The sequence below is a fragment of the Rhinatrema bivittatum genome, chromosome 11, assembly GCF_901001135.1.
Source record: "Rhinatrema bivittatum chromosome 11, aRhiBiv1.1, whole genome shotgun sequence".
NCBI classification, from domain to species: domain Eukaryota; kingdom Metazoa; phylum Chordata; class Amphibia; order Gymnophiona; family Rhinatrematidae; genus Rhinatrema; species Rhinatrema bivittatum.
The window spans coordinates 58611022-58633582 of record NC_042625.1 but is presented as its reverse complement, the minus strand read 5'-3'; the positions used below and the strand labels follow the sequence as shown (position 1 = coordinate 58633582).

The following is a 22561-nucleotide window of genomic DNA, read 5'->3' as shown; positions in this document are numbered from 1 at the left end:
AAAATACTTAATTTCTTGCTTTCATTAACCTTATTTTTTAAAGTGCAACCTTGCATATCTTCCGAGCATTTGCTAAGCTTCACGTCAACAGTCTGCATAATTCTTGAAATTCCATTTCAGTCTTGCAGCAGTTTCAAGGTCGAAAGAACTATTCCTTGGTATAACACATCCTATAATGCCTATGTTTTTCCTTAACCTTCCTAATGCCTGAGGCTTTGTAGCAAAGAGAGAGAGAGAGGTTGAGCATCCCATCCTGAGGCATCGCGGGAGAATCTGTATCTGTAGAGGCGAAGAGGTTAACCGTTACTTGGTTACCAGCATGGAGGCCTTAGCAACAGGAGGAGGAGACAAGCAAGAGGGCGGGAAGCTTCTCCACCCGTTCTCGCGAGACTACGTAAGCGGTCTGCGCGTTAACGGTGGTGGCGCGAACTGTGACTTTCGGTGCCCCTCTTCTTGTGGCGCACAGTGAAAAGCAAAAACGGTAAAAAAAAAAAATAATAATAATTAAAGCCAGACCGCTGAAGACGAATCCACTCACGCTCTCAGAGTATACCTCAGGCGGGGAGATTACCTGCTTAGGCAGCATGGCGTCCGTAAACAAGCAGCCCCTGCAGAGCCGAAACTTACCTTGGTAAGAACCGGACCCTGTCTGGAAATCTGAGCAACATATAAAAACACCCGTTGTGTGGGGTCCTAAGTTAGTAGCCTGCGATAGATCGGAAACGGAATGCTTACCGTAGACAATTGTTTTTGGCCTAAAGCAGGGGTGGCCAACCTTCTAAGAGCCAAGGAACCCCAATGCACAGAACTAAACAGCCTATCATTTTCAAGAAATGAGGATTGGGAAGGGGATAGAGAATGGGATGGTGTTCACTGTTTGAGACCCATCTAACCCCATATCACCAGTACTCTCAGAACAGTCATCTGGTCTCTACCAGTCTCTTTCCACTAGCCTCCCTCTTAGTTCTCTCACCTTTTCTTGACTAGTCACTGGGTCCTCCAACCCTGGCCCCAGTGGTTTCATCAGTCTCTTTCTCAATTCTCCAATCCTGTCCCCACCAGTCTCTGTCAATCTGCCCATCCAGTCCTCAACTTGTCTCTCAGCATAGCATCCCCCCCATACAACCATTATGGAAGCTTAGTATCCATAAGCTAACACTTCCCATCCAGCCCCTTGTGTTACTCCCCTTTCCTCCACTTCTACACCAGTATCTCTGTGCCCAATCCTCCTGTCCCTGACTGCATTCCCTTCCTTCTAGTAGTCATACCTTCCCCCCAGTCATCTTGTGTGGCTCCCTCTCACCCCTCCATATTTAATTCTTCCCCACTCATCACCATTTCTGGCCCTGTTATCCCAACTCCTCCACTACCTGTGTCTCTCTCTCTCTACAACTATTATTATTTATTACAATTTTATATACTGCCTGTGACTTGTGTTAGCCAAGCTGGAATACAAAAGCAGATGTGAATTAAAAAGTTTATATACCCTTAGTTCTTAATATCATGAATTGCCCCTTTTTGCATCAATGACGTCTTGCAGTCTTTAGTTATGGTTGTGAATATGGCCCTTTAATTTTCTCATGTGGTAAAGCTGCCCATTCTTCTTGGCAAAAAGCCTCAAGTTCCTGTCTTGCATCCCATCAAATTTTCCTGGCAGTTATGTTTAAATTCTTTCTTGGTCTGGCTTGGTATTAATCAAATCACATAATTTTTCACTTCTTGATCAGAGTTTGAACAGTACTGATTGGATATCTTTATATCATTTTCCTGATTTATAAAGTTGAACAGTCAACAGTTGGTCCTCGCAGATCCTTTGACAGTTCCTTTGCTTTCCCCATGCTTCAATAATCACCAAAGTCAGTGCAGCCATGGATGAAATGTACAAGGGTTTCTCAAGTGCCAAGAAACTCAGTGATGATATATACACAGACACTAATTATAATAAAACAAGGCACAGGTGTGGATACATACCCTTCATTGCCATCTCAATCAATGTATGTCAGCTTGAGTGTATATTATCAGCCCAGACATTCAAGGGTATGTAAACTTTTGAACAGGACCATTTTTATTATTTCCTTTATTGCTGTAGTTTGTTTAATAATTGTGCTATTCTGCAATGCATAAAATAGTTTAATTTGAAACACATTAAAAATAACAGATGTGTTTTGGCTGATCACTCATGTTTTCTTAAAATGCTACACATCTTACAAATTCTGCCAGGGGTCTATTAACTTATGAGCACAACTTTATTTGATTAGCCTAATCTATTTGAAATGAGTGGTCTGCAAAATAAGATATAAACCATTTTAAGGCTGCATCTGCAAGGCCAGTTTCTGCCAAATGATTAATGAGTAATGACTGATTAATGATGTCAAATACTGCACTCGTGTCTGAAAATACAGTGATTGCAGCATCACCTAATTCTGAATGAAGCCTAATATTTAATGAATGCATAGCAGATTCCGTACTATGACTAGTGCAAAAGCCAGATTGGTTAGGGTGTAAATCATTTAGTCTTATAAACAAAATTAAGTTGGTTAAAAACTACTTTCTCAATGATTTTCAAAATCATTGGTAAATTAGAAATTGGCCTATAATTGGCCATAATATTCAAGTCCAAAGATTCTTTTTTTTTTAAATTGGTTTAACTCTTGCAATTTTCATTTAACTGGGAAAGCGACTTTTAGATTGTCCATAATTGACTATGTGAGAAATACGTTCAAAAAGAAAAAGATATGGCTCTAGTAATAACTTAAAAGGAAAAGGGTCTGATTTTGATGTAGTAAAATGAAGTCTATCATCCTCTCCTTTTCTGGCTTTCTCCCTCTCCCCTCCCCTATTTTCTTGTTTCCTTCTTTCCTTCCATTGCCTTTCCCCAGTTCTTCTGAACGACTTTTATACCCATTCCTAGCTCTCTTGTGTCCTCTCCACTCTCATACTATTTCACACACAACTCTCCTCTCACATGGTTCTCATGTAACTCCCTATCCTGGCCTCTCTTACCGCCCCTTATTCTTTCCATCGTAGCCCTGGGCCCCTCATACCTGTTGCAGAATACTTGACTGCTTAGACTTTGGAGAAGTAAGTTGCTATACAGCCCAGTATCCATTGCTGACTATAGAGAGATAAGAAAGGAGACAACATTCATCCCCCTCTTCACATCTTCCCAACATTCATCTCCCTCCCCAGTTCTTCCAGCATTCACTTCTTTCAAGTAACTCCTCCCCCCCAGATGCATTTACCCCCTCTTACATTGTCGTCCCCATCTCCCCTAGCATTCACCAGTTATCACACCTACTGCACCCCCCCCCCAAAAAAAAAAAAAAAAACATATCACATGCATTCAGCCCCTTTCCTTTGCCACAATTCATTTGTGCCTGAGTGGAGCTCCAAATGGCTCCCTCTTCATCTCTGATTTCATCTGGGAGCACAGTGTCTGCTGAGACTGAGACAGTGTCATCTACATCCGCTCTTTATTCAGGCAGCATAGGGTGGACAGTGATGGGAAGGGTTGGAAAAGGGATCGGACTGACTTTTTTTTCTACTGTTCTGTCAGCTCCAGCCTTGCTCTGGCTCCTCCTGCCATCCATTTCTGCTGGTTGCAGAGAGGAGGGAAGAACAGAAAAAGTATCTGCTCCATCCTCTCCCCTATCTCCACAGCAACAAGCAGCATTGCGGGGCGGGGGAGGGCTTGAGCAGAATGGCTTTTCTCTGCTTTCTTATGCTGTACATGCTCCCAGCTCCAGCCTCTCTACTTCTGCCCTTTACATTGCTGCCCAGTTGACCTGAGGACAAGAGCTGCATATTGCACATGAAAGAGCCAAAGGTTGGCCATCACTGGACTAGAAGGATCCAGAGTCACTCTAGGGAAGTGTTTCCCAGCCTTTTGAAACCCAAGGCCTATCTATGTTTACAAAAATGTTGTGTGGCACACTAGCCTCCATGAAGCAGGTAATGTAGATGTCGTGGAAGGGATTCATATGGCTGAAAAGCACTGAAATTCCTACTAGTTTCTCTTCCAGATTTTAAAACTAAAGTGGAGAGGGGAAGCAGAAACATACATGATTCCAACATGATGTATCAGCTCCCTCTATATGCAAGTACAGGAGAAGGGAAAAGTCAGTGCGATGCAGACAGCTAGTTTGGTTATTTACCTTAGTTGCCTAATTTAGCTGGCACAGCTCCTTCCTATAGCTACTCCCAACAGTCAGAGTGAGTCACATCCAGTCTAAAGTGCTCATTCTCCCCATCTCACTCAGCTTGGGGACAAGACAAGAGGTTGGAAAAACACACAGGGAGAGAGGTTCAGGAGGCAAGAGAAGATGGTACTATTTGCACTGTGTGTTGCACAAAGCGGGGCAGCTACCCAGGCCCTGCATGCTGCCCATTAAGAATAACATTCTGGGGCTTACGCTGTAGCTAGGAAGGAGAGGTGTGCATGCTAACAGAAAAGAGCTCTGATACTTTCAAGAGCCATGACTGAGGTCTGCAACCCACGTCCTGGTCAGGATATCTATTTATTTATTTATTTGTTGAGTTTTATATACCGTCATTCGGTAGAGCCATCACAACGGTTTACAAAAGTATACATTTTTCTTAGCAGTTGTGTAACAGAAAAGCAATGTGAAAGTTATACATTTTCTTAGCAGTTGTGCAACAGTAAAAACAATTTGAACAATATCAGAAATAAGCATATCAAGTCCAGAGAGCATTATTAGGTTGGATGAGGAGGGTATGCAGGTTCAGGGTGAAGAGACTGTATTAAGAGGTTTAAAACTGAGAGTTCAGTTGAGAGTTGGGATGATCAGACGTCTGAAGGTCAATGTAGAATTTGCGGAACATAAGTGTTTTTAGTTCTTTTTGAATGTTTTTAGGTCGTGTTGGGTTCTCAGGAATTTAGGTAGGGTGTACCAAAGTTTAGGTGAGGCAATTGAAAAGGCTCTTTCTCTTGTGGTTGCCAGATGCACATCTTTGATAGGGGGAATGTTTAGGTAACCTGAGTTATTAGAGCGTAGGTTTCTTGGAGGATTTTGAGGGATTATGTTTAGGGTGTTAAGACCTTGATGATTATTGTTTAGGATTTTGTGGATTATGGTCATTGATTTGTAAGCAATACGTGCAGTAATAGGGAGCCAGTGACGTGAGGTCAATATTGATGTTATGTGTTCATTTTTTGTTCCAGTTAGGACTCTGGCAGCTGAGTTCTGCAGTATTTGGAGTGGTTTGAGGGATGAAAAAGGTATTCCAATTAGTAAGGAGTTGCAATAGTCGAAGGTAGAGAAGATAAGAAGTTGTAGTACAGTTCTGAAATTGTAGGGGTTGAGAAATGGTTTCAGGTGTCTTAGGGTTAGGAGTCTGTGGTATCCTTCTTTAGTTTTATTTGCTATGTGGTTCTTGAAAGAAAGTTCTTTTATCAATGATAACTCCGAGGTTCCTGGTGTGGGTGGTAGGGAGTATAGTTATCATTTGTTTGTCAAGTATTGTCAGGGGTGGCGGAGTTGGATTGGGTTTTTTATCCATGAGTAGTATTTCAGTTTTGTCAAAGTTGATTATGAGTTTCAGGGAATTTAGGAGATGTTTGATTGAGATAAGTAGTTCTGAGGTTTTCTTGTAGGTGTCTTCAGTCGAATTTTGTATGGGAATGAGGAGCTGAATGTCATCAGCATAGAGAAAGTGTGTGATTTCATATTCTTTTAGTAGTTGGCAGATGGGGATAAGGTATATGTTGAAAAGGGTGGCTGATAAAGCTGATCCTTGAGGGACTCCGGTGTTGAGGTTGATTGTTTTTGATAGGTTGTTGTTGATTAATACTTTCCCCTACCTAACCCACCCCCCCCGGCCCTATCTAGACCCCCCCCCACTTTTATCGGAGAAGTTACTACTGCCGGCGCGGCAGGCCTCGACACAGGCCGCTGTGTCGGGGCACTCTGCCACGCCCACAGACCGCCCACACGCCCCTGGACATGCCCCTGGACACGCCCCCGATCCCTAACTGCGCCCCCCTGGCCACGCCCCCGACCGCCCCTTTTTGCAAGCCCCAGGACTTACGCGCGTCCCGGGGCTTGCGTGCGCCACCGAGCCTATGCAAAATAGGCTCGGCACGCGCGGGGGGGGGTTTGGGGTAGGTTTTCGGGGAGTATGCGTGTATCTTACTCGCGTACCCCTTTGAAAATCTACCCCATAGTCTCCCTCCTCAGTTGAGCAGTTCTATGACCAAGTGATGTTTCAGCATTGCTGGTAGAATTAGGATATATTTTTATTTATCCCCCTTCTACCCCCTGTTCTCCTCCACCTCTCATGCTAGCTGATATTTCTGGTATTAGTTTGATTCCTTGGAAGCTCCTCTCTCTTTGAATTCTGTTTGTTTTTTTGCAGCAGCACTAAAATTTAAAAAAAAAAAAAAAGGAGGAAAGGCTGCTGGTGGCTGGAACAGAGCAACAGCTGTTGATTGGTGCAGAACCACTGGAGATATTGTTGTGGGGGATGTGATTTTTATTCTCGGCTGCTGGACCAGGGGCCGTGTTGTAGAAACCCTCCGGGGTGGGGGAGCCGCATGCTTTGAGTCGACTGATCAGCTGGTTCCCGCCTAGGCAGGGAGCATTCCAGTGGAAATGAAGGCCATTTTGAAATCCATAGAATTTTCCATTCTGCCTTATGAGGAGCTGGAATCTGTGGAAAGGTGCAGGGGGATGGTATTTTGTCCCTTGGGGAGAGCAAGTTGATTGTGTCCCCGGTTCTTGGTAATACTGAGGAGTGAGTTCTGTGCTGCGATTGGTGGTCTCGACTACAGCTGTAGGAACAGTGCAGTATGTGCTACTGCTGTGCCCATTTTTGCTAATATTTACTCATGGAGCAGAAACACTTGTTGCGAATGACTATTCTGGTACCCACCCCAAATAGTGTGTGAATAATTTATTTTATTTCAGCTGATGTTTCCCATTCTCCGTTTTGAATTATCTTTTGACCTGGAGGACGGTATATAAATATTTGTAAATAAATCAAGCTCAAGGTAGATTCTTTAAAGAGTATAAAAGTATACTATGTGGCACATTAAAAAAAAAATGGAAACAATTTGACTTTTTTTTTTTTTTTTAAATACATTTCTGACTCCTCTCTTACCAAGGTAGTCTAATCTCTGACAACAGCAGTTAAACAAAACCACAAAATCCCAAGCTTCAGTAGGTAAGCAAGCTGTCTGTGTGCTGGTGACATTCTTATGAAGGCAACGCAGAATAATAAACTGAAGTTACTGAGAATGTTGCAAGTAATGATGGTGCCAGAATAAACATTAGCAAAACACGATCACAGACCAGCACATCTGATGTTTTGGTTCTTATCAGCACCTTCCGTTAAGGCATTTCATAAAGGAGAAAGTGCTGCTGATGTGCTAGGCTGTGTTATTGACTAGGCTGTTTTGGGTATACAGCTATTGCCATAAGCAACCCCTCCCCCCTTCTTTGATTGAGTGGGGCAGTGCATTTTTCTTTGTTTTGTGTTATGAGTTTGCTCATTTGTGATTGTTTTTATGCCAATTTTAAGCTCAACTAAGTGTAATGTGTCTATGCGCCAATCCCCTGTGCCTGTCCAGTCTTTGAAGGTGACATGTTCTTTATCCTTGTGCCAGTGCCCTCAGCCATGCAGTCTTAGAGGTGACAGGCTCTGTGTCGATTTCTTGAGCCATCCGTTTCCTCTGAAAGGGAGAATTTAAATAACATTGGTGCACCTGTGACTGTTCAATGAAAAAACAATACTCAAGACACCCAGGAAAAGTTTAAAAAGGGGAGGGAAAAGTATACCTGTGAGGTGTGCCAGTCAATATTTCATTCTATTACATCTTGACCTTATTTGTACCCAGGGGGAATACTAGGCTCTTGGGTGAGGCTTAATGTACTCTGTGTGCCTCATTGAGATAAATAATATAAAACTCAACATATTTTGTGCTGTTTACTGTATATACTCCTATATAAATGTTGGTTTATCTTAGGGTGGAGAAATATCGACCTCAGACACTGAATGATCTGATTTCCCATCAGGACATCCTGAGCACAAGTAAGTTTTCAGTGAGGGAACGTAAACATGATGAAAAGTCCCAGTCACTGACACATCCAATCAATGGTTCTTGTGTAGTAGGTTTTCACTATGTACATGAGCAGTTACAGCAGTATTGTACTGCAGCTTTCATGTCTTGGGCACTAGGTGTGGAGTAACACTATTTTTTAGCAATTACAAATTATCTGTTCTTCATCATCCAGTCAGTCCAGGCCAGATGCATGAGTTATGCTCCCAACCAGCAGATGGAGAGAGAGGCAAAACTTGCTGACTTCACTCTTTATAGGGACCCTTGCTGCATTCTGCCTGCCAGTATTCTCTTGTCTCCAGGAGGTGGTAGGCAAGCATCCTGTACTGTATCAGAGTCCTGGTGTTTAGGACGGACAAAAAGGAAATTTTGGAGTAGGCTGCTCCTGGGTGTTTATTCTCGGGACGTCCTCTTCTTCTGGTTGAGCTACTTCTGGTTGAAAGTCTGCGGGATCCCTCTTCCAGTTGAGCTGTGCCCGATGACCAGGGGTCTTTCTTTTGGGAACTGGGTCTTACAAGAGATGCTGTGAGTTCTCTCTTTTTTCTCTTTTATTTTTCTTTGGGCCTTACCTCCTTTTGCTAGGTTACTGTTACGTTGGGTGGATTTTTAATATAGTCTATTAAAAAAAAATCCGGATTGGCCCAGGTGTCCATGGTATGCAGATTTGCGAAGACTCCTGATGGAGGAACCCCTTTGTCTTCTGCTGCACATGGATCTATTATACAGGGGCCGGTTCTTCACGAGGATCCAGCTCAGTTCTTTCTTATGGTTTGGTCCTTGAGAGGACTCGCCTTGAGAGGACATCTCTAACATATGTGTGGGTCTGGAGAGTGTTTTGAGGCCTGGTGCAAGGAGCACGGTGTCCTTGCTCATTCAGTTAGGATCCCGCTTATTCTGGATTTTTTTGCAGGATGTGTTGAATAAAGAAGTGGTCCTTAATTCTTGAAAGTTCAGGCTGTAGCTCTTACATGTTTCAGAGGCACGATAAATGGCGTTTCCTTATCCCATCCTGATGTGACCCGTTTCTTGAAAGGAGTGAAGCACTTTCGGGCAGAGTTGCATTTGGTGCCTTCTTTGAAGATCTGTAAAGTAGCAAATTGGTCTTGCTTGCATACCTTCTCCATACATTACTGTCTGGATGTCAGGGTTAGGATAGAGGCCTCCTTCACCATAGAAGTGTTAGGGGGGCCTAAGCAGCATCTCACCCTAATCTCGAGTAGATTGGGTACATCCCATGGTATGGACTGGATGAAGAGAGGGTGAAATTACATCTCTCCTGTTAATTTCCTTTCCTTGAATATAGTCAGACTAGTCCATGACCTGTCCTATGCAGCTGGCAATATGTTGTGGTTATAGACTTTGCAGAACCTGTTCATGATGCTTATCTCCATGAAGTTAGTAAGGTGGCTGAGAGTTATTCTTTTGCTAGTAGGTGAGTATTCCTTCTTTTCTGTTCTCAATTTCCTTGGGTCTTTATTCCTTGTTGTACTGGAAGCCCCGGGTTTTAAAAAAAAAGAGAAAAGGAGGCTCTGAAGTTAGAGCCGATGAGTTCTTGTTGTATTGCAATTGTCTACAGCTTGTTACAGGAATACTGGCAGGCTGATGGTAGCAAGGATGCATTTAAGGAGTGACAGCGAGCCTGTTGATCTGTCTCCATCTGCTGGTATGGACTAGTCTGACAGTATTCAAGTAAAGGAAATTATCAAGTAAGAAGTAATTTCTCCATACTTACAGGTCATAAATAAAAATTAGAACATTAAAGGGACTCCTAATCAATTATCTGACTGCATTATATGGCATATCTTGTATTTTTATATTGTCTTAATTATTGATTTGTGACTAATATGGTGCATTTGGAGGGATGCGGTCAGGATTGGTGTTATTAAAATCACTTTTTCTTTTCCTTACAACCTCTGTTACAGCAGCAAACATATGCAAACACAAAGCAGAGGTGAAGCTGCTGTGGAACTGGCTTTGCAAGCTGAGCTGTACCATATTCTGTACATATGTGCTGCTGTACCACAGAGAGAGCAAATTCAAGCAGAGCCATAAAACCGCAAGGTTTTTTTTTTTCCTGAGAATATGCACTTAATATGCCATTCATTATGATTTCTAACTGGCCTGATAGCTCAGTATCTGGAGCTGGAAATGCTGTGTGTGGGAGAGGGTCATTATTTAAAGATACCCTACTGACTGGCTCAGTGCACTGATGCTGCCTTTCTGAGTGGTCTGAATTCTCTGCCTCTCAGCTGGAAGACTTCTTTGGAGTGATGTGGGGGGAGGGGCAAGCAACTCGTTTAGTTGTGAATGAAGGCTTATGGTCCTGTAGTCCAGTAGATAACAGTTCCCATAAAACTGAAAGCCCAAAAGAGTAGGAGGAGACAGCTGAGTGAAAAAAGTTCACATTTAAAGATTGACATGGCTTTTTTTCCCTTTCCTCTTCCTTTCTGGTGCAGCACCAAAGATATGCAAGCATCAGAACTGGCTTACATAACATTCCTGAGTTTTAGCTCCCTTAAATTTATGTCAGAATGTAGGAAAAAATTGAGAGAATAATTAAAAATATATGAAAGTATCAAATTTATATAGAAAAGGTTCAGAGAAGAGTAATCAAAATAATAAAGGCAATGGAATGTTTCCCAATTAATGAAAGTCTAAAGAGATACAGGCTATTCAGCTTACAAAAGAATTGGTTGAGGGGAGATTAGAGGTCTATAAAATCATGAGTGAAGTGGAATGAGTAAATGCGAACCAGTTTACTTTTTAAAAAAAGATTGGAGAAAATACTTTAACCATTTAATGAATAATTAAACTCCAGAATTCATTGCTGGAAGATGTGGTAAAGGCAGTTAACATATCTGGGTTTAAAAATGGTTTGGACAAATTCCTGGAGGAAAAGTCCATGAACTTATTAACCAGGTAGGCTTAAGGAAAGCTACTGTTTATTCCTGGGTGTAAGCAATATAGAATCTATCTATTTGTGATTCTGTCAGGTACTTGTGACCTGTACTGGCCTCTTTTGAAAATAGGATAGTGGGCTTGATGGACTCTTAGTCTAACCCAGTATAGCAGTTCTTATGTTAGAATGACCATGCCATTGTGTGGTACATTAAAGTGAGTATTATAAGCATTCTGTTTTTCCTGAAAAACAATTAAAAAAATTATAGTATCAAGATTATTTTTAAAGATTATGCTGTTTCCTCTGATACCAACTTTGACAGTGTTCCTTGAAGAGTGAAATATTTAGTTGACACTGGGTGAATATTGCTGCTTGATTTGTGCATTTTTAATCTATTGCACAATACATAGAAGAGCTAAATCACTCTCTCTCTTCGACTGCCAGTTTTCATAGGGCAGCTAGAAATTGGAAATTCAGATGTTTCAGGAACTCACAGCTGCCTTCCCCTGCTATCTGCACCTACAGTCTGGATCAAGAGTGCATTTTTGGCAGATTCTGGAGGGAACTATGGTCTGTGACTGTTGCTGCAGTGATTGGACTCGAAGGAAAGGGTGGGGAGAGTATAAATTGAGAGGGGAAACCCTTATAATGAGGCCTCAGTAAAAATTGTCTTTATCCCTTGATTTTGTTAGTTAGTGTGAAATTACTTGTATTTTCTGACATCTTGGTGAGATATTTATTCATTGACACTTGTCTTTTTATCTCTGTATTATGAACACATTTATACAAAATGTATATATGTAAATTGGAAGGTCCTGGCACTCAGGGATTCAACTGGGTATTGCCCAAACCTCTAGTTTCCAAGGATGATGCATCACATGATCTGAAAGAGCACCTGCAGCCTGGAGATTTGTGCTATGTGTTGCTAATGAGTTACAAGTTCCATTTCTGATTCTGGCTCCCCTACTCTTGCTGACACCAGGACCAACAGTGCTGCTGAAGTAGCACTCCGTTCCCCCAGGAAGGTCAGAGTGGGCAAATGGGGAAAATCCAGAGACCAAGCCTTACCTGAATAACTGGATCCATTTCTTTGAACAGTTTAGGAATAAAATAACGGGATGGTACCCAGTAAGGCAGTAAAACTACACAAATCATTTTGAGTTCCAGTTCCTGTAGCCTCGGGTTAGTCAGTGTGGCTACTGCGGTTGGTACTAGTTAAAGACCTTCCAGCATACTGATAAAGGAAAATAGGCAGGAACGAAGTGTGCATATGTGGGCATTTACAGTACTGAGGTGCATTACAGACAGTTTCAGAGGATGGATTATCTGTGGCATGTCAGCACTGCTCTGCCTTGTACAATTGTTAGAGTTAGCAGATGATTGGGGCTGCAGGATTTTGGTGGCAAGATAGTTTTGATCTATGGGTCTAGCAAAAATTCTAAATATGTTCCTAAGCTTGACTGTGAGGATGGCTATAATTAGAGGACTTAATGTATTTTTCCTTGTCTTAAAATAATTTTCTGTTTCCTGCTTTCTTTATCCTCTCAGTTCAGAGGTTCATTAATGAAGACAAACTCCCTCACCTGCTATTCTATGGCCCTCCTGGCACTGGGAAGACCTCCACTATCCTAGCATGTGCCAAGCAACTTTACAAAGACAGGGAATTCAGCTCTATGGTGCTTGAGGTAAGAATACAGAGGAGGCTGTAGAGGAAAGCAGGAGGATGTACAATGAGCAGGAGGGACTTCCCAAGCTTCACTTTCATTCAGCATCCTTCCCTCTGCCATTCATTTTCTAAATGTGTTTTTATGTAGCAGGTGTTTTCCGTCGATAAGCAGGCTGAATTAGCCATGATCTATGGGTGGTGGCACCGAATGGATTCATCTCTCCAAGCTAGTAGAGATTTGAGCTCTGAGTGTGTGCGGGAGTTGCTTCAGAGCCTCCTCAGTCTTTTTTATTGTCATAACTGCTGCACGGACAGATCCTCAATTTCTCCTTACAGACCTTTGCAAAACTGTTTTTTTCTAATTTTTGTTGCCTTGCTACTTCTGCAGTACACCAAAATAGCACTTTTATGTGCTTCTACTAAAAAAGAAAAAAGAGGATAGAACATCTACAAGGCATGAAGATTTTCTTCAGAACTTTCTGGAACGTCAGTATCTGCCAAAAAGAAGCCCACAGTAAGTGGTTTCAAATCATGCAGCTGTAGACAGACAACATCCATAAGAGACTGTCACGATCTTTGTTGTTATTGTTTGAGCCCAGACCATGACCATCCTAATTGTCTGGCCTGTCATCGGATGACCCTGCTGTCTCAATGTTCAAGGGTTGCAAAATCGAAGGCCTGTGTTGGACCTTATGGAGAGCAAATCCTCTGAAAGTGCAGGGTTGGTTGGCTCCCCACTCAGCATTTCAAGTGACCATTCTTCAAAAACACCACCTTCGGTCCAGCAGATTGCCTCATGGCAAAGGGTGACCGAAGTGCATCGAAGACAAAATAGAACAGGGCCATGGAACAAGCCCCTGCTTTCAAGAAGCATCGAGATGCATCAAAAGCACCGATGTCTGAGTCAGAAACGACTTCATTGCAATCAAAGACCATTAGGTTGAAGCATACTGCTATGCATACAAGCAACCAATGCATCAAGCGTCAAATCAGCCCAAACACACTGCATCGGAGAACCTGATGCATTTGCAAAGGAGTACCCAGCGCACATCTCATCAAAGCATATGGTACATTGCACTGCCTGGAACAAAGCGCAAATATCAATTAGCATATCAGAAATTCCCTGTACGTACCCTCATGCCGCGATCGCGTGCTTGTTTAGCCTGCGGGGAGCCTGCCTTGCGGCTCTCCCGTGATGAGCTATGCTGGGGGTGTCTACTGGGTGGTGAGGGTCCCTCCGAGGCGCCTATTCCCTCAGGGACCCAGGAGAGCTCCTCCAGCCGCATGGCCATCCCATTCTCGACCCGGCAAACCGCGGGAACGGCGGACATTTTGGGAGTTTGTGCAGCTCCCGATTCGGAGCTGCAGGGGGGAGGGGAACCAGTTTTTCAACCTTCTCTCCCCGATTTGGGCCCGGTGCACCCTAAATCCAGGGCCCGTTTTTTCCTCAGAATTTGTGCTTTGTTGCACAAATCTTACCTAGCTATTTTACAAGAAGAGGAGCACCCCCCCTCCTAGCCCCCCGCCTGCCAAAATCCCTCGGATGGCTACTCCGCCCGCTGCTGTGGCGCCAGACACACAAGGCTCCGTCCGAGTCAGAGTGGTTCTAGGGGTACCTGCCTCAGCCTCCTGCGGCTCCAGATCAGGATCCGGACGCAGATGTGTCTTTGCAGGGCCCCCCTCTTGAAGGGGATTACCCCCGAGTTCTGCATTTTGTTTCAAAGGGGTTCAAACTCTTAACGTCCCCGTTTCTCCCCCCCCCCCCCCCCCCACACCACCTAGAGTTCTGCCCATAGAGCTCCTCCTGACCAGTTGGGTCCCGCCCCTAGAGCATTCTCCCTTTAGGGAGAATAATAATTATCCGTCTAAATGGCTCGTGTATTAGAAATTTCCTCATACATTAAAGACTCAGCAGACTTCATTAGAGTGTTGGATTATATAGAGGGGATACAGGAGGAGTGGTGGTTGTTGACTGCTGATATTTCCTCTCTATATACGAACATACCGCAGGATTCAGCAGTCCAAATTGTTCAGGAGGTGTTGGGGCGACTGGAAGTACCAGATAGACATAAACAGTTATTGGGTCAGTTGTCATCCATTGTGTTGAAGAAAAGTTTTTTTTCAATTTGAGGGTAGGTATTTTCACCAGATAAAGGGGATTCCGATGGGGTCTTCTATGGCCCCATCGGTAGCCTATTTGTATATTGCAAATTTTGAGAACCAGTTCATATATCCATCCCCTTTTTGGAAGGAGATGGCTATATGGAAGAGGTTTATTGATGATATATTTTGTATTTTTGTGGGTACTAGAGCGAGGTTGGATGAATTTATGTTGTGGATTAATTCATTGGATGTAAATCTCCAGTTTGAATTTCATATGGATCAAAGCAAATACCTTTTTTGGATATGGTAGTGTATAAACATCAAGGTAAATTGTATACTACAATTTACAGGAAGGATATTGATAAGAATACTACTTTGGATTTTACCAGTTTTCATCCGAAACGTTTGAAGGAAAATATTCCTATTAGTCAGTTTTTGAGGCTAAGGCACTAGGCACGACTAATTGATTTTAAGATCAAGGCACAGGAGTTGTCAGATTATTGACACGGGGTTACAAACAAAAGATTATTAAAAAGTCGTTTAAGCGTGCTTTGTATGCTAATTGGGATAACCTTGTAATGAATGGTAATAAGACTCCTTTAACTAGGATGGTGTGCATGTTGCCATTTTCGCAATTTGTAAATGGTATTAAATCTATCATTTACCAACTTTGGCTAATATTGGAGAATGAGAGGATTTTTCAATATCCTCTGATTTTTGCGTTTAAGGAAAATCTATCATTGCAAGATATGTTAACATCTACGATGATGCTGGAGGTAGTGGGTAAATTGGAACGAGTGGTAGTTGTGGAGAGTGCCCATATGTTTGAGACCACTTCAGTTCAGGTTCCTTTGGGTTGTAAATATTATTTTCTGGGTATGTTTGATTGCAAGACCACTCAAGTAATTTATCTACGGTAATTATGTGCCCATGTAAATTATTGTATATAGGTCAGACTAGGCATGCCATTAAGGTAAGAATAGTGGAACACTGAGCAATATTCGCACAGAAAGAGAGAATGCACCCTTGGTTCAGCATTGGAAACAGGCAGGTCATGGAGTGCAAGACCTGAGATTTTGTGTACTCTGTCGGGTACAGCTGAATCAGGGAGGAAATGTTTTGCATGTATTATTGCAGAAGGAACAGTGGTATATTTTCAACTGGGGTACGATAAAACCGACGGGACTGAATCAGGATGTGGCGTGGAGTGCATATATTTGATTGGTTGAACTGGTGGAGCTCGCTGATTGGAGATGGGGCCATTTCGTATGTAGGTATATAAGGGGTGTGGATGTGATGTGTGCACAGCCACGGCGTGTTTTTTTTAACGTGGACGCCGACAGCGTTGTGATGAAGTCGTGTGAAGCATTGGGAAGCTAAAAAAAGAAAATACTCCTTTATTTTCCGGTGGGTGATATTTGTGATACAGATTTATTATTAAGGTGTTGGTAATTTAGCTGTAGGTTTAATATAGTTTGTGTTATTGTTGTTTTGTTTAGCTAGTGATTGCGGATGGAAAGTGTATACTTTGGAGTTGAGAAATGATGCGATACGTGCTCTCTTGTGAGTAGATTTTGGGGAGAAGGATTTAAAAAAAAAAAAAAAAAAAAAAAAAGATTGGAGGTAAGTGGTAGAATGAGTGGTGAATTAATGTATTGGTTAGGGGGATTGGATGTTTGAAAAATTGTGGGTTATATGTGACCAGGTTAGTTATATATTAATTAATTAATTAAATAGATGTTTACGGTAAGCAAACTTGCTTTATTCATTGACCCACTCTGGCGAGCAAGATTTAGGATATGCCCTCTTCCTTCATGAGCCCCTGTAGAGTTGATATTTCTAATGGAAGAAGATGGGCTGTGCAATTCCAGGGCTCATGCTACAAACTGTAAGACCCTGATGCTGTGATTTAATTAATAGGTTGTCATGAAATCCACTAGTGGGGAAACTACTAAAAATTATTATTATTATTTTTTTTTTTAAAAGAAAATGTATTCTCCAGAATCCACTTTTCCATTCCATTTAAGGGAAAATGGAGGGGTGAGTTGCTCCTTGCCTTATCTGGGTGGCTTGAGCTATTTTATATGGCTGACATTGTTCTAACTGCTCATCTTCCACCCTTCTGTTTCCTTCAGCTGAATGCTTCAGATGACAGAGGGATAGACATTGTCCGAGGACCTATACTCAGTTTTGCCAGTACAAGGACCATATTTAAGTAAGTGCTATTGTTTCGGGGTATGTGTGGGCTTGTTTTGCCTTCATTAACATTTATGCAAAATGTAGCTTCTGTCCTATTTGACCTTATTAAAAACAAAAATAAGAGGAACGTTAGAAAGCTCAGTTGATTAGCATCTGCCTATTTGTATTTACTTTTGCTTATGTTCTGACCTGCTTCTGTGAAGTGAAGTTGTCATGGGCTCTACGAATAAGTGATCTGTCATTCTAAGACTTCAATGCTGCAGATGTCATGCTCAATCATTCTGGACAAGGGGACGATATGCTCAGAACGTATCTGATCCCATTAATTACACAATAAGTGCACCACCTAATGCTATTGAGAAACTCTAACAATCCGAAAATAATGTGTGAGTTGATTTGTGAGAAAACTTCTGCTTTTATTATCACTGCCTGACAGGAAAATACCATGAGGTCCATATTGAAAAGCGACCCAGACAAACCCCAAGATTTAAATGTCCTGCCTTGCTGACTGGTGAAATTGTACTTGGGTAGCTATTTAGCTGGATAAAAGGAAGGTGGGGTTAGGCACATGCATTCTATAGGTGTGGCCTAAATAAATCCAGGTAGCGCCGATATTCAACGCTGTATGGATAAATTTAGTTTCCTAGCATGTGGATAGATGGATTCAGGACCAGTGGGTTATGCACCTCTACCAGCAGATGGAGAAGGCGCAAACTGACGTGACAGTATATATAGTCCTGCAGTGACATCAGCCTGCCAGTGTTCTCCAGCAGATGGTGGATTCCTGGGTTGATTTCCGTGGTCTCTCAAATGTGTGCCTTGGTCCAGTAGCTGGTTTTTCAGCCAGCGTGGACTTAGCTGATTGTATAGCATAAAGGCAGCGGATGCAGGAAGCCAAGTGTGGTGGTGACGACAGATGCCCTCTCCCACTGCAGCTGGAGACCATCTCTACTCAGTTGTGAAGGGCTGAGCTAAGGTAAGCTTTTTAAAAAAAAAAAAAAAGTACCTTACAGAGACAGTGCAGGAAGGTTCAGGGATTCCCCTTCATCGGACTCTGAGCTCGGCATGCCGTTCCGACATTCATCCTTCCCTGAGGGATGTTCAGGGACGGGGGCAGCCTGGTGGGTTGAGCAGCCTCTTGGCTAAGCACCGCTCCAAGGCTTTTCTAGTGCGTGCCGCATAGTAGACCGCAACAGTGTGTTTACGTGCTTTTGCCTACGCATTCGGCTGCCCTCTATAGAACATTGGTTCAGCGGTGCTTCTCGGTATGCATCCAGGTTGTGCATCCAGGTTTTGGACACTTAGTTGAGAGTCAGCTGGGATGTCCAGGTTAAGTGGCGTCCAGCTTGGCCGTGCGCTTATCTTGTGTGCACTTAAGTTGAGACACCTAGCCTTGCAGCGCCTAGTCTTGGAACGCCTAAATTTTGGATATATATATATATATCGCCTATAGCTAAAAAACCTAAGCGCTTTGCATTGTGCACCACCTGTCATATTCGGGCGTCTCAGCTTGGTGTGCCCTCTAACTTGTGCCAGCGCTGTTTAGAGGCTCAGGGACAATTATCTTCCTCTGATTTCACTAAGCCTGGTTCTTCCCAGCCTGATGAGGTCATGGGTAAATAGGAGAAACGCCTGAAAATGGAACTCCCTTGACTGGTTCCTCTGCAGGGGATGGCAGCTCAGTGGGCACAGCACAGGTGCCTCCTGGTTTTGGCATGGATCCTTCTGCCTTTTCTTGGGTTGAATTTTTTTTCAGGGATTGCAATCCTTTCTTCAGGCGCAGTCCTCAGCCCCGTCCAGTTCTGTCAGATCAGTCGCTCAGGCGGTGGCCTCTTCCTCTTCTGGTACTACATTTAAGCACCAAAGTACTTCTCGAGCTGCAGGTGTTTCTGGCAGGAATCCAGAGGGCACCGATGATGAGGCAGATCCTGACTCTCTGGAGGATGGGAACATTTCTCCAGAATTAGTACGTATAGGACTATGTTCTGGTTCTTTTATAGAGATGAATTGCCGGCCCTGATTTCTCAGACATTGAAAATGCTGGGAGTTCCTAGAGCAGATTCCATGTCTGAGCCAAAGAAAAATCTCATTTTGGTGTCTTTGTATAAAGCCTCTTGGTTTTTTTTTCCTGGCTATGGAGGCCATTCAAGAATTGGTTGATCTTGGATGAGATGCTAATTTTAAAGGGGGTTGGTCCTTGGAAGGCCTGTACCCACTGGATCCAGTGGCGAACAAGGATCTGCATTTTCCAAAAGTGGGTGCGCTTGTCTGTGCCGTCTCTAAACGGACAACTATCCCTGTGGAGGTAGGAGCGGTCTTGAAAAATGTGCATGATAGGAGAATTGAGGCCATCCTTAAGCAAGCATTTGAAGCATTGGCAATAACTTTGCAGATAGCTTCCTGTTGTTCCCTGGTGGCTCACTCTTGTTTGCATCTGTCTCAGGAGGTTGATGACTGGAGTGTCTTCCAGGGCAATTATGGAACCTGCCCCCCTATTTTTAGCAGATGCCAGCTGCATTTGGTCCGCACCTCGGCCAGAGGAGTGGCTTCGATAATAGCAACCAGATGCAAGTTATGGCTAAGGAATTGGTCAGCTGATGTGACCTCCAAAGTTAATCTTACGAAATTGCCTTTTAAAGGCTCTTGTTTGGGAGCTTGTTGGAGAAGCTGGCCAGTAAGTGGGGCGAATCTCCAGTTCCTCAGTTGCCAGAGGATAAGAAGCAGTTTCAGAGCCCCTTTGGTGTGAGGGGTTATAAGAACATAAGAACATAAGAAAATGCCATACTGGGTCAGACCAAGGGTCCATCAAGCCCAGCATCCTGTTTCCAACAGTGGCCAATCCAGGCCATAAGAACCTGGCAAGTACCCAAAAACTAAGTCTATTCCATGTAACCATTGCTAATGGCAGTGGCTATTCTCTAAGTGAACTTAATAGCAGGTAATGGACTTCTCCTCCAAGAACTTATCCAATCCTTTTTTAAACACAGAGGTTCCAAGCGTTTAAACACAGAGGTTCCAAGCGTTTTCATCCCTACAGAGGGACTACCTTTCAGAGGACTCAGCCTTTTGATAGGTCTCAGTCCTTTCGTCCCAGACAGCCCAGGTGGGGTAGGGGCTCGGTTAGTGCAACTGCCCGATCCTCGCAAGGAAGGTTTGCTGACCCACTCCCAGGAACAGGAGATGGAGGGATGCCTCTCTCTCTTTTATCAGAGGTGGGTTGAGATCACATTGGATCAGTGGGTTCTGGAAGTGATACGAAAAGGATATGTGCTAGAATTTCGCAGTGTTCCTTGGGATGTGTTTCTGAGTCTCCCTGCCACTCCCCCAGAAGAAGCAGGTGGTGGAGTCTACACTGTCGAGGATCCTCAGTCTGAGAGCTGTGGTTCCAGTACCCATGTTTCAAGAACATATGGGTTGATATTCCATTTATTTCATTGTGCCCAAGAAGGAGGGCTCCTTTCATCCCATCCTGCATCTCAAAGGGGTCAGCCATCATTTGCAGGTGACTCATTTTCGCATGGAAACATTGCACTCTGATAATGGCTGTGCAGTCGGGGGAATTCCTGACTTCCTTGGATCTGTCTGAGGCTTACCTCCATATTCCTATCCAAGTGGAGCACTAATGTTTTCTGCATTTTGCAGTGTTGGAGTGCCATTAACAGTTTCGGGCACCGTCTTTTGGTCTAGCCACCACTTTCAGAATTTTTTCCAAGATTATGGTGGTGGTGGCAGAAGAACTGAGAGAGGATGGAATACTAGTAACCTGTATTTAGACTGGTTGATTTGGGCCAAGTCTGTAGCAGAGAGCCATCTGGTGACCTGCAGGGTGATCTCCCTGTTACAGCAGCTCGGTTGGGTGGTGAACCTAGCCAAGAGCAGTCTTCAGCAATCTCAATCATTGGAGTATCTGGGTGTGCGATTCGACACGATGCAGGCCAACGTTTTCCTACTAGAATCTCATATTCAAAAGTTGGTGTCTCAGGTGCGTCACTTGGTGAGCACTGTATACCCAACAGTGTGGTCCTAACTACAGGTACTCGGATTAATGGCGGCAACCCTGGAAGTGATGCCGTGGGTGAGGGCGCATATGCATCCACTTCAGTGCTCCCTGCTGTCCTCAGATAGTTGGAACCCACTATCTGAGGACTATTCGATTCGGCTCCACCTGCCGATGAAAGTCTGCTCTCACTTCCAGTGGTGGTTGCAAGTGGATCATCTGAGAAAGGGAGTTGCTGACATTGCCGGACTGGTTGGTACTCACAGTGGATGAGAGCCTCCAAGGTTGGGGAGCTCACTTTCAGAAACTAATGGCGCAAAGGCACTGGAATACAAAGGAGTCTCTCTGGAACATCAATAGTCTGGAAGCCTGAGTGGTCTGGCTGAGTGGTCAGGGTGCGGTCTGAATAATGTCGGACGTTGCAACGATAGTGACTTACATCAGTTGGCAGGGAGGAACCAAGAGCCAGCAGGTATTGCAGGAGATAGACCAACTTATGGAATGGGCGTAAATGCATCTTCAGGTGGTTTCAGCATCACACATTGTAGGAAAAGACAATGTAAAAGCAGACTTTCTCAGCAGGGAGAGTCTGGACCCAGGAGAATGGGTATTGTTGGACGAGTCATTCCGGCTGTTATTGGATCGCTGGAGCTTTCCATTATAAACCTGCTGGTGACTTCTCGCAATGTGAAATTTCCTTGATTCGTCAGTCGCAGGAGAGATCTGAAGTCCTTGGATATCGATGATCTCGTGCAGGTCTGGCCGGAAGACAAGCTGCTGTATACCTTTCCCCTGTGGCCCATGTTGGACAGAATAGTTGGAAGGATCGAAGGCCACAGGTGGATGGTGCTCCTGGTGGCATCGGATTGGCCCAGAAGACCATGGTATGCAGATCTGAGAAGCCTCCTGGTAGAAACCCCCCTTCGTCTTCCACTGCACAGGAATCTGTTGTAGCAGTAGCCTGTCCTTCTTGAAGATCCGACTCAGTTTTGTCTTACGGTATGGCCCTTGAGAGGGCTCACTTGTTGAAGCGAGGGTATTCTTCTGTGGTGATTGCCACCTTGCTACGAGCTCGAAAGTTCTCCACTTCGTTAGTCTGTGTGGGTTTGGTGAGTGTTTGAGGCTTAGTGTGAGGATCGAGGTGTTCTTCCTCATTCAGATAAGATTCTGGTTAATTTGGAATTTTTGCAAGATGGCTGAAATAAAGGGTTGGCCCTTAATTCCTTGAAGGTACAGGTAGCAGATCTTGACTATTTCAGGGCCAGGTGAATGGTGAATCCTTGTTGTCTCAGCCTGATGCGGGCCATTTCTCGAGGGAAGTGAAACATCTCCGTCCTCCCTTGGGGTTACCGGTTCCTTTGTGGAGTCTTAACCTGGTGTTGGATTTTTTGGCAGGCCCTATGTTTCGATGGCTGCATAGCCTTTCCTTGTGATTATTGACTTAAAAACAGTGTTTCTGGTGGCCATTTGTTCTACGAGTCGAATTTCCAAGCTGCAGGCCTTGTCTTGCCAAGAGCCATTCCTTTGGGTGACTCCAGGAGTGATACAGCTGTGTACTATTCCTTCATCCTTGCTTAAAGTGGTCTCGGATTTTCACTTGAATCAGTCCATTTCCTTGTT

At 43.7% G+C, this 22561-nt stretch overlaps 1 protein-coding gene across 2 annotated transcripts in view; it reads left to right on the top strand.

The window, feature by feature from the left end:
- Positions 1 to 345: 345 nt before the first annotated feature.
- RFC5 (replication factor C subunit 5) overlaps positions 346 to 22561 on the top strand; it is a 69987-nt gene continuing 47771 nt past the window's right edge. Inside the window, exons 1-4 of one of the 2 annotated variants that reach the window (XM_029619558.1) lie at positions 346 to 481; positions 7985 to 8049; positions 12525 to 12661; positions 16881 to 16960. In XM_029619558.1, coding sequence (XP_029475418.1) covers positions 12650 to 12661; positions 16881 to 16960 — 92 coding nt within the window. In that variant the 5' untranslated portion in view covers positions 346 to 481; positions 7985 to 8049; positions 12525 to 12649. Of the gene's footprint in view, positions 632 to 7984; positions 8050 to 12524; positions 12662 to 16880; positions 16961 to 22561 lie in introns of both variants that reach the window. The other variant, XM_029619557.1, reaches the window with a different exon arrangement.